The sequence below is a fragment of the Pelodiscus sinensis genome, chromosome 1 (genome assembly GCF_049634645.1).
Source record: "Pelodiscus sinensis isolate JC-2024 chromosome 1, ASM4963464v1, whole genome shotgun sequence".
In the NCBI taxonomy this organism is placed as follows: Eukaryota; Metazoa; Chordata; order Testudines; family Trionychidae; genus Pelodiscus; species Pelodiscus sinensis.
This window is the reverse complement of record NC_134711.1, coordinates 285,334,141-285,347,004: the sequence shown is the minus strand read 5'-3', so window position 1 is coordinate 285,347,004 and position 12,864 is coordinate 285,334,141. Positions and strand designations below refer to the sequence as shown.

Genomic DNA, 12,864 nt, shown 5'->3' with positions numbered 1-12,864 from the left:
ATCCAAAATATTTTAATAAATGGTAGTCTATTAACTGTTCAATTAATCAAATTATTATTTTTTTTAAATCGCTTGACATCCCTATTTTAAAGCCATCTTAATGGCCTAGTGAGCTCTAACTGCGATTCACTATTGTGGTATATCAGTGAATCTGCCCATAAATTTAATTTTAATAAGTGATTTGAGATTGTTAACATAGCTACAAGTCATCCAAATATCACATAGTAACAATCTCTTTAAGTTTGTTTAGTGTGCATATATTAAATATTTATTTTCAAAACCTAAGGAAATTGCAAGACAAAAAAATATATCAAGCACATAATTTTCAGATATATCAGTTAAAGACCCTTATAGGAATGTTGGAATTAGCTTTAAATGAAAACTTAACTTTCAATAACTGGAATAATAAGGGTTAGATATGGCATAATTACAGCATTCCTGTAATTAAAGTCTAATTAATGTTAAAGATACACAAACAAAAATCCAAACATGCTGACATATGGAACTGCAGAATTAAAGCAACTAAACAATCTGGCTTATAGTGACTTCATGCAATAATCATGAAATTGTCATTAAAACATTTTAGCATTTGTAGCCCTGGATTAAACTATTTTGAAGACCTCTCTTAGAGGGGTAGCCGTGTTCATCTGTAACTTCAAAAACAGTAAGTTGTCCTAGGGCACCTGAGAAACTAACAAAAATGCATAGAATCATGAGCTTTTGTGGGCAAACCCCACTTCATCAGATTACCTGGAGTGGAAACAACAGAAACCAAAGGTATATATAACAGCAGACAAAGTACCTGTCAATTGTAGGACCAGTGTTAATGAGTCTAATTAAGAGGGATGCTAGCTTTTGATGTGGAAATGCCGATGTTAATGGCAGGAGAAATTCGCTATGTTATGGGCCAACCAGCTAATGTCTTTGTTCAAGCCCAGGGTAACCATATCAAATCTGTAGATAAATTCTAATTCTGCAGACTCACTCTGAAATTGACTAGTGAAATTCCTTTGTAGAAGAATTGGACAAGGTTGGACTAGGGATGCTAAATTGCGTTTAATCAGTTAATCAAGAAGTTGATGGAATTTCCATCGACTATTCGATTAGTCAATAACGGGGGGGAGAGGACTGCAGAGCCGCAGCAGCCAGGAGCTAACTCCGTTGTGGTTCAGCCTTTTAAATATATTAAGTACCTGTCAGCTCTTAATACATTTAAAAAGCAGAGGTACAACATCTGGGACTGTGAGCGATCTGGAAATCAGCTGATTCCCAGCTCAAGCCTGGTACCCCCACTATGTCTCTGCTTCCCCTAGCCCCCTGCAGAGAACTGGTGCTGGGGGGAAACTGGCTTTTAAGCCAGCTCACCCCAGCACTGTCTCCTGCTCCCTGCCCCTCCTTGCTGAGGCAGCAAGGGGCAGGGGGAAGTGACTAGGAAGTCGCTTGTATTCGTAGGTTGGACCTCCCTGATCCGACACCCTGGAACCTGACCTGAATTTGTCCAGATCAGGGGAAGTCATTTCAGGCCTCTGCTGCCACTCCCCTTCCCACAGGGATTCCTGGCTCCCCCTGTAGCCCAGCTGAGCCACATACTAGTTCCTGGCCCCTACCTACCGCAGCCCAGCTGAGCCGTGTGCTGGTTCCCAGCTCCTCCCTCTCAGCCCAACTGTGTCACATGCTGGTTCCCGCCCTCCACCCACCCTTACAGGGTGACTGAGCTGTGTGCTACCTCCCAGGCTCCCGCCCCTCTGCAGTGCACCAGGACTCTCTGATCCTCAAACATCTGTGGTCATGCCAGACAATGGATGTTGCCTGACCAGAGAATCCCAGATTTTAGAGGTGCAACCTGCACTTTTAAATTTATGATTGAGTGACCAGGCAGGTCCAGCTCACTTAATTAGCCTCATTAACACAGGTCTTACAATTGACAAGTACTTCTACTGTTATCTTTCTCTTGGTTTCTGTTACTTCCATTCCAATTAATCTGACGAAGTGGGTTTTGCTCACCAAAGCTCGTGATTCTATATATTTTGGTTAGTCTCTAAGTGCATTTCTACACTAGGAAATTTTGAAACAATAACTCCCAACATAGTTATTTCAAAATTGTATGTCCACACAACAGGGAAGCCTCGAAATTAGCCCGAGGTAGGCTCCCTGAATGTGGACAAGCTACCTTGACTTAGCACTGGGGAATAATTATTTTGAGTGACTCTGGAGACTACCTGATTTGAAATAGCAGCATTGGAGTGTCCACACTACCGCTATTTCAAAATAACTATTATATAAGTGTTATTCCTCATGGAAAGCAGACGTTATTTCAAAATAACCAGCCCCTTATTTTGAAATAATGGGCTTGGTAGTGTGGACGCTCCACTGGTTATTTCAAAATAACTCCTTAGTCTAGACCGGAGCTAAGATGCCACAGGGCCACTCTTTTTAAGACAGGCAGAGCTTCCCCTACTCTTTTTCACCCCTTCCTAGAGTTGTTCTAGGAAAGAATAAAGGTGATTTGGGTGCATTTCCATATGTTAAAAGAAATCCAAACATGTTTAAATGTCACTTTAAATCTGAATTGCCTGGATTTGTAATGCTTGCTATTGAGAACAATCACAATATCCCTATAATGCTTTTAACTCTCAAGTTAACATGTGCCTATGTTCATCCTAATACACTTCATTGCATCTTCAATTAATTTAATGTAAAATTGAAAGATATAAAGAGTTTCTACATACATTTGAAACAACAGATGGAATGGAATTGCTTTCTGCATTAATACAATTAAAAATGTAAATCTTGATTTTGTAAAAGCGACAGGGAGTCCTGTAGCACCTTATAGACTAACAGATGTATTGGAGCATGAGCTTGTGTGCATGACATGCATCTGACGAAGTGGGTCTTTGCCCGCGAAAGCTCATGCTCCAATACATCTGTTAGTTTATAAGGTGCTACAGGATTCCTTGTTGCTTTTGCAGATCCAGACTAACACGGCTACCCCTCTGATACTTGATTTTGTAGTGATATCAGAGTAACTCATGTTGATTAGTATAGCACGTACTGTTCCAAATTATATTTAGAGTATTTACCCTTTACTGCTGCAATTCATATAGTTGCTCATATTATTGTGGGTTTTTTTAAACTTAAAATACAATCTTAGACCGGAATATGCAACATAATTTTAACAAGTTACTACTGTAAGTACCATATAGCCCCATTCTTTCACCTTACATTTCTTTCATTCATCCTTGTGACAGAACACAAATATTACTAATGCAGCACACCTACCTTATGCCTAAAATAAGACTTGCTTCTCGTCTACTCATTTTCTGTTCAAACCCTCCTTTATAGTAGGATGAAAGACTCTGGGAAGGGAGAGAAAGGGGCAGGGAAGAGAGAGAGGAAAATAATTAGTTCCACTTAGGTGTCACGATCTCAATGCCATTTTATGACCTTAGTAAGGTTGATTAACATTTCATTAGAATTCATTTCAAGTGATGAAACTACAGCAGAACAAGTAAGGTTTAAAAGGAACTCTGTCAAACACTGAAAATCTGACCTCTTAAAAGTTACAAATTGTGTTTGTACAGTGTTTTGCTGATAAAGACAGACATTAATTGTTGCAGCCATTGATTTGTAGGGTTGAGAATCTCTCTGCCCCTATGGCAGAAAAACCCTGTCTAAATGCTGGGTAGAATGAAATTGAATGTATGCACTGCCCTGGACTTTGTGTGCACCTAAGTTCATGCTGATTTAAGTTCTCTTGCCATTTAGGATTATTTGTGGTTTCTCCTCTCCCCCAAACCTCAGAAACTGAGATTTTAATCACTGTTTAAAACAACTGAAAGAGAAAACAGAGAGTAAGGTGGTGAGGGTTTGAGGATTTTGTTTGTTTGTTGGGTTTTTTTCCAAAGCAAAAATTATTGTCCAGGGAAGGGAGCAAAGATCAAATTGATACTTGTCAACCTTAAGAGTGTTAAAATAAATTACTGAAATACCACTGCCAATAAAACTAGATATCAGCATTGAAGCGTTTAAAAAAAATTCAGGACTAAGAATCAGAGACCTTAACAGGTAAGCCTCTCCCATTAAAGGTAAGGCTTACCGGTTAACTCTTCACATCCCTATTTGGGATTAGTCCAATATTGCACAACTGTAGCCCTCAAAGTCAAACGAGCCCCAGAGACAAGAGATGTAGTTCCAAGACAGTTTGACTACTGAGAGCTGTTGCCCAGAAGTCCATTAACAAGAATGAAGTTTTGTTAACTGCAAAATGTATTTAAACTTCATACTTTTATCATCGAAGTGAAGTCTGGCTTCAGAACTGTGCTTTTTACTCATAATTAAAATATGCCAAACCCTTAATGAAACATGTTTTCAGTTACTTACTAGATATACCCAGTAATTATCAATATTAAAATTAGTCTTACATTTATGCAGCACCTCATCCCACATGAATTCACAAATGCTCATTTAAATTACATGCACTTATAAGGCACCTATTACGGTATCTAAGCAAACTTCATAGTTAAGATTTGGAGCAGATAGTGCCCTTCAAATCTGCAGATATCCGCTTTATATCCATAGGTATCCTTGGATGTGGAAGCAGATATCCACAGCTCCTTTTTGCTGGTTCAGATGTGGATACAAATTTAGTATCTATGCCAGTCTCTGCATACTGCTTCTACCAAAGGGACACTTGACCTGCTAACAAAAAGCAGCCACCTCCAATATAATATATCACAACATTACAGCTTTGAACAGCAGAGAATTTGGTATCCAATAAAGTTTGAGAGCACACAGCGCCATCTTAGTGCCTCCTGAAGTCAACGATAATCCTCCCAATCACCTAAGTGGCCACTGGATCAGACCAGCAGTTCTCAACCTGCAGTTCACTTGCAGCCCAGTTCCAGATGTGTACTTAAAAACATTTCAAAAAGTTTACTGTTCCTAGGTCCCTGCAGAGAGCAGGGCCGGCTGAGAGGGAGATGGCACCATGGAGCCCTGCTGGAATAGCTTCTGTCAGCAGGGAAGGACCCCTGGTAGGGGAGGAGCTCAGTCAGCAGCCTGATGCTTCTTCCTTTTCTGTGCTGAAAGGGGTCTGTATACCATGGCTGGTGAGGAGGTGCTGGGTCATCAACCCATGCCAGCTATGGGTGTATTTTGTGGGGAACTGCGCTCCCACCTCTTGCAAAAATATGTGCTACGGAGATGTGCTTGCTTTACTCAACCTATTGCGGGGAATATAGGGTGAACATGCAGATTTTTCCTTCCCATAGTGTGACAGTTCACTCAGTGTCTCTCCACAGCTGAGGCTGGCAGCTCTGACGCTGCCTCCTGGATCCTATAGATTGAACTTCTGTGAAATTGAAACTCCCTGGTCTGACAACATCCGAGGTCCAGCAGTACCACGGATGTTCAAGGACCAGAGAGTCCTGATGGAAGGCTGCCCGGCAGAACCAGGAGCCTGGCATGCCTGCAGTGGGGCTGCCTGGCTTAGCAGGGCAGGACTGGCAGGGCAGTGGAGCTGGTGGGGTACGGGGCAGCCAAGAGACCAGCAGCCAATCCAGGGCTGGGGGGCCCAGCAGCATGGGGGCAGCTATGACATCCCGTGGACCGGCAAAATCCTTCATCCGGGTCTGGTCAGGTCCCCAGAGTGCCGGACCAAGGAGGTCCAACCTGTAGTGCCTTCCATAGTCCTCTTCTGGGTTCATTTCTGTATAATAGTGAGTGCCCTTCTATAGACTGAAGATGGAAATATCAATTTTGTTCTGCTTTGCTCCTGCCCACATCTCCTGAGTCAAAGGAAAAATTTAATTAAATTGTCTTCCCAGAATGTATCTCTCAACACAGATACTGAAGAGGAAGATTATACTTGTACAACAGAAATTCCAAAAGAAAGTTGGTTGACTATTAGACATTTTTAATACATATATTGGACCATAAATTTACAATGTGCTTTAAAGAAAAATGAAGATTGTCCTTCCCTGGCAAGCTTAATTTAAACATGCATACAGGAAGTAATGGCCAACAGGGAAAAAAAACAGAGTCGAAGGTTATGACCAATAAAAACAGAACATGTGAAAGATGCTGAGTATGCTTGAAAAAAATTGTTTTAAGTTTTCAAATAGAGTAGGACAAGTCAGAAGAAAGACTTCACTGACTGCAGATCATCTTTACAAAGCTAGCCAAAAGAAAGATTTAAAGAAGGAATTTGAAGGAAGACAGAGAACATTATTCTAGGCAGAAGAGTACTCAAAGCTTGGGAGAGGGGGAAGGAGACTCTGACTTGAGTGCATCTTTTACAAAGCAACGAGGAGTCCGCCCATCAGCTGGACTCAGTCTGGGTCTGGACTTTGAAGGCAGTTCCTATTGTTGGTACATTCATTTACACACATGGCAGCACATCCTAAATTCCAATGTACTTCAACAGTACTATTTTATTTTATCATGACACCCACAAAAGTTTGATTCCACAATTTTGTTTTTTCCCCCCATTAAGCTCCATGATTCACCCACTTTTGCTCCCCATTTACTTTGGTATAAAAATGGCATTATCATGGCACTTCTTTTGAAGAATTCGTCACCTGCTATTTATTTTATGTTCATTTAAAGCCTAGTGCTCTGCTTAAAAGGGTGAAAAGACTGTGTTGCTTTTGAACTCACAACATAGGGCATGTGATGCTGACCAAGACTTCCTTAAATTGCTTTGCTCTGAATACTGAACCTAAACATGTCCCCTGCAGAGATAGCATTCCACACTGGAAGGAATACAGAAGTGTCCTTATCTTGAGGCCTCCAAAGAGATCTACTGAAACAACCAGATCTCTCTTTTTATGGAACTTTATTTATTTATTAACTTTAATTAAAGCTTTTTTAGCCTGGATTGCAGGGAAGGACATAGTCACTCACGCCAAGAGTAGATACTAAGGAGACTACACAGCAAAGAGTCCACTGACATATATACCATTTTATGAACACAGAATGAAGGAGAAAATACCACAAGCAGGCAATCTGGTCAAAAATTCATATAGCAGTTAGCTGGAGCACACTAAATAAAAGCACAACTGATGTGTAAGATAGAACAGTCTTCTTTTTTCAGCAATTTGTTTATATTTTTAAAAAGCCATCTCTGAAAGAAAACTAGAGATTTTTATTTTTCATCATTTAAAGTGATATCGTAGATAACTGTTCGTCATTTGGAACTTTTGCCATAGCTAAATGGGTCGCAATGACATTCCTTATAAACTCTCTGACAAACAATTTTTGAGTAGGGAAACTAGACACATTCACTGATCTCACCAACATCTTAAGAAAAAAAAATTCATCTGGAAGCATTTAACTACACTCAACTAAAGCACTGAAGCATGTAGTGCTGAGAATAATCTTTCACTGGAAAGCCTAACAAGATAGCCTAAAATGTTTCTCTTGAATGTTAAATAGCGTTTGTGATTTTAAATTGTTTGATAAAAATAACCTGGAAACTTACAGAGGTTGAAATCTTCTTTGCTGTTTCTGTGAATACTTGTTCAAGTGGTTTCCAGAACTGAAAAGCATAGCGACCTTAAAAAGAAATTAAAAAAAAAAAAACTTCACTTACAAAGGAAATCTTTACATATTTTTACCTGTGCAAATATTTTGCAAATACCAGTATAGGAATTTTGGTCTTAAAAAAAAAATTCAAAGCTCTCTCACTTTACTGCTTTTCAAGATGTTCCCTGAGAAGTCAGTTTTGTGGAGAGGCCCAGCATAGTTCTCTGATGAGTTTGCAATAGTTTGCATTCTTCAATATTTATATTAAGAGGAGAAAAAGTGTTTTTTAAAATCTAAAAATAAAGCAATATATTCCAAGATTCACAATGTTTGTTCCCAATGCCAATACATTCAGATATGTTTAGTTGAATAAAAACCAAGATATCTGCGTTGTAAATTGTAGGAAATATTGAAATTAGCAATTACAACTTATATTTGTATATTTAAATATTTAAATCCCCAAAATAAGTACAGCTCAAAATTGATTCCAAATCTGTTCCTTACTATCTTCACACAACTCTGCACCAATATCACACTTTACATTCTTATTTTTTTTAAATGAAAAATGGAGTCTTTTGAGATTCAGCACCATTAAAGACCAAACAGAGCCATGCCCCACTCTAAATAAAAAACAGACTAGATGGAGTTCTATTCAGAAGTCAGTACAGCCAGTCCCCAAGTTGCGAACTGTCGACCAAAAATGTCGTAAATGGCGGGCCCCGAGTTACGAATGCGATCCGCGATTATGAACAGCGCGGTCACATGTAACTCAATGGGGTCCGACTTGCGAACAAACTGAGTTATGACCAATTGCTTGGTCCGTAACCAGTTCGTAAGTCGGAGACAGGCTGTAAATCATATTCTATTTTGAGACTGGATGAAGGCAAGTCTACCAAGCTCAGTATCAGAATTTGCATCAAAGCCATGGTAGGAATGATCAGTTTTGGTTTGGACATTTTTTTTGCTTACAATACACTAGAAAATTTAGTCACTTTTTGCAATTAAATATTTAATATAAGATAATGTTTTAGCCAGAAAACATTTGCTTTCATTCTTAAAGATCAAGATGTGCAAATAGGTCATTTCAAGCATCAAGCATATGCTTACATTTACAAAGAAATCAAATGAATGATGTAATTCGATTACCTGAAGTGAACAGAAATTGGTTTGTAGATTTCAAGGACAGAAGAAACACTAATCCTCCCACATAACTGAGGCCATAGAATTTCAAACTAATTCCTGAATTTAGTCCAACAGATTCTAGTTCAATCATGAGTTATCTTTCAGATTATCGTCTCATCTTGATTTCAAGTAATTGAGAATCTATCCCTACCCCCGTAGTAAATTGTGCCTATGGCAAATTATCTTCACTGCTAAAATTTGCTAGACAAATTAAAACTGGGAAAAAGGTGCATTACATTTCTGCCACTGTATCTTGTTATGTTTTGTAACGAAGATTTTAAAAGAGTACTCTATTATCCCTTATCCCCCTCTGTGTAGGTATTCATAGACTGTGATGAAGTCATTTCTTACTATAATCTTTGATGGCTATACAGATTCAAAGACTTCTGCAGCCCCTTGGAGACTAACAAAAATATAGATGGTATTATGAGCTTTCGTGGGCACAACCACTTCATTAGCTGAATGGAGTCTGAAGAAATAGGTTGTGACCATGAAAGCTCATGACACCATTTACATTTAAAAAAAAAACAACAATGAATAGTGTAGCAGCACCTTAAAGACTAACAAAACATGTAGATGATATTATGAGTTTTCATGGGTACCCTGTGGGACTATTCTTTGTATTTCAAGTTTTTTCAGTTACAGACTAACTCGTCTACCCTTCTGAAGCTTTTGTATATATTTTTTGTTAGTCTCCAAGCTGCTGCAGAACTTTTTTTTGTTTTGTTTTGTTTTTTTTAAAAGAACAAACAACAACAACAGACTAACATGGCTATCCCTGTGAGAGATGTAACCTCATTAGCTCAGATTTTCCAAACCATTCTTGTAGCTCTTTTGGAACCTTTCCAAGTCTTCTACATCTCTTTTCAAGGGTGGACACTAAGACAGGAAACAATAAAGTTCTCACTAGTGGAATATGCCACCTCCCTATTTCAACTTCTTATGCTCCTGCCTATATATCTAAGGATTGCATTAGCCCTTTAAGGAACAGCATCACCCTAGGACAGCATGTTCAGATGTCTGTTCAATTACCTGCAAATGCAAGAGCTGCTACACCCAGACCAACTACCATCACAGTTCTGGCCTGTAATACAAAAATTGAGACAATATAAAATTTAAGTTCTGATTTTAAATAAACTGACAATCTATTGCAACAGCAAGCATTTCTAAAGTCTGAATGTGCATACTATATGGACTACTTCTATAAAACCTTTAGTGAATCTTCTAGTAAGATTTAATATTTTATTATTTTCTTATAAATGAAATTACAACCTTTTCTCCCATGTAATAAAATCTTGGATACGTTTCAATTAATGAAACTAGGAAATTAGAAAACATTGGAAAATTAAACAGCTTTCATTGTTCTGTGGAATTGTTTTACCTCTGACAAAACTTCATGTTTAGCTTGAAACTGCGCATTTTATTAGTTTGTCACAATTATGCAATTAGCTAAAACATTTTCATAGGAAATGATATAAACTGATACAAAACCATTCTGTTGGGATTACATGAAATAATTCACACAATAAAACTACAATTTAGTTTAAAAGGACACAGGTTACAAAAATCTCCATAATATTAACTAGAAAACCTCTGTGGTTGAATTGGAATTATGGATAGAATAAAATTTGCATTAGGGTTTTGTTCAGGGATTGCATCATGACAATTTCTTGGATTTGGAATGAGAGTATTAACTCAAAAAGTCCCTAGGCTTACAGAATAATAACTCTTAGAAAGCCCAACCTTTGGTACTGCTTCCCCAACACAATCAGCATCAGCTACACCTAAGGTCACACGAGTAAAATAGAGTCTACTGGGATCAATATTCCCTCTAACCGTCTCTGTTCAGATATGGATTTTTCCACCCATGTGTGGAATAAATTTTAAGTGCACTGAGGCATATGCAAATGTGCACTACCAATACCTAACTGTGGGCACTCTTCTCATCAGCTGAGTAGCATTAAAATCCACATAATCTCACAGGGAACACCAATAGGGATAACTTTACATTACAGTTGGGAGCCTTCCAGTCTGAACAAACACTACGTGTGCTTGAGCTAGCAGATTAAAAATGGCAACATGAATGTTGTACCATGAGCAGTGGCGTGACTTAGTTTCTCGAATTCAAGCCTGGTCCAACCACCCTTGTCTGTGCAAGGCTTGTAAAATCCCTTTTAGTTAGTTAAACCATGAAACATTAAGTTTTACTGATTAAATGGGGGAGTGGAGGAGAGCATCCAGTCCATTAAGGGTAATGCTTACCAATGATCAATTGCCATTTACATCCCTAGTCTGTATTTTGATAGCTTGCCCATGCTTCAACATCCACACAGATCTTTTTACCACACTAGCTTGAACAGAGCTAGTGTATGTTAATCTATTCACTCTGGGAGAGTTACAATGTAGCTGGGAGTATAATACTGCCTTAGGGCCTTTAGATCCTCTGTCTCGCAGGCAAAAAAAAAAAAAATCTGATGTGCTTTCCCACAGCAGCCACCCTTGTCTTCCTGCTTCAAAGGGAGCCCTTGACTTGTCCACCTAGCTCTTAATTCCTCCAGGCAAACATCAGCCTGCAGTATTTGTTTTGTTTCACACTTTGAGACCCAATTGCTTCCGACTCCCCAGGCAAATCATTAAAGATCTGAAATTTTTTGAGCCTGATGGGATTTCAACCTCCCTGCCCTCTCACCCCTGCCCGGAAAAGTCAGAATTGGTGGGATGGGGGTAAAAGGAAAATCACAGAAACTACTATACCAATTCAATGGTCCATCTATTATGATATCCTGTCTTTGACAATGGGGATGCTTCAAAAGGTATATTTAACTTCATAGTGAACAACTATTCAGTAATCCCCAGTAAGGCAAGGTATCTTTAGGAACTTTACAGATGTGTTTTTATACGCTTAGAGTTGTAGAATTGGGCTACGTCTACATTGCGCTCTCTTGCGAAAGAACATATGCAAATGAGGCATGATGATGAATATCGTCGCACCTCATGTGCATACTCAATGAGCCATCATTTTGCGCAAGGGGATTTTGCTCAAGAAGGAGCAGTGTAGACTGCTCCTTCTTGCGCAAAACCCCCTGGCAAACGGCTCTTGCGCAAGAGGGGTGTTTTGCACAAAAATGGCAGCTCATTAAATATGCAAATGAGGCACGGCGATATTCATCGCCACAGATCATTTGCATATGTTCCTGTGCAAGAGAGAGCAATGTAGACGTAGCCTTGATGTTTATAAAGGCGAGAAGACTTACCTATATATCCTGTTCTTGGAAAGTAATGATAATAATTGGTCCCTACTCTCCAAGGCATGCTGGAAAAGCTATTAGTTTTTAGCTGCGGTGTTTCCTTTTGATTGATAATGCAACTGGAGGCTGTGAACGAAACACCACACATCAGGGTGTGCACTGTTGATCAGGTCTCCATATTCCTTCAGTATGCTGAGGTGTATACAGCAGATAGGTGCCTCAATTTGCATTCACTACTTAGGAACACACCATGGAATGTGTTAACTATTCAACAAACACCTCTAAGGGAAACTTCCTCCAAACCTCCATCAATTGCATTCTGATTGAAGCATAGGGTTTATATTGATTGTAAAAGAGGTTTTCCCTGCTATGTTATATTTAGTTTTTCTGTAACTATCAACATTCTCATTATCAATATACATATCTAATCTTACTTTGAATGTAACTAGTCTTTGGTCTCAATCTAAGTAGAAAGTTTTGCAGGTTAATTGTGTAACAAAGTTTATAATCAGTTTACCAGTTGTTCCCATTTAGTGTCATGAAATTTCCCCTTTTTCCTGTACTATGGAGAAGGAGAAACAGGAACACCCAGTTTACCTTCATATCATTTATTATTTTTATATTGCCTCTTATTTATTTCCTCTCTAAATGTAATAGATCTAATCATTTCAACCTTTCATCACGTGGAAGTCTTGTCAAGCATTTAATTACCTGAAACCTGTTTTTGAACCTTTTCTATTTTTGTTCTCTTTTGAGGTGGTGACCAGAACTTGACACAGTATTTCAAAGGAAGACATCATGCTGATGTATAATTGCATTTTTCTATTTTTAATATACTATTGTTTGTTTTGATTTTTTTTGTTTCTTAATTTCTTTTGCTGTATGCTGAGTAAAGGCTTTCAGTGAATTG

General features: G+C 38.6%; 1 protein-coding gene across 1 annotated transcript in view; it reads right to left on the bottom strand.

Annotated features, from left to right (window-relative positions):
* DNAJC15 (DnaJ heat shock protein family (Hsp40) member C15) overlaps window positions 1-12,864 on the bottom strand; it is a 44,868-nt gene that overhangs the window by 24,404 nt on the left and 7,600 nt on the right. Inside the window, exons 2-4 of the mRNA XM_075918963.1 lie at window positions 9,739-9,790; window positions 7,481-7,554; window positions 3,280-3,356 (exon numbers count right to left, since the gene is read on the bottom strand). Of these exons, the coding sequence (XP_075775078.1) occupies window positions 3,280-3,356; window positions 7,481-7,554; window positions 9,739-9,790 (203 nt within the window). The remainder of the gene's footprint in view (window positions 1-3,279; window positions 3,357-7,480; window positions 7,555-9,738; window positions 9,791-12,864) is intronic.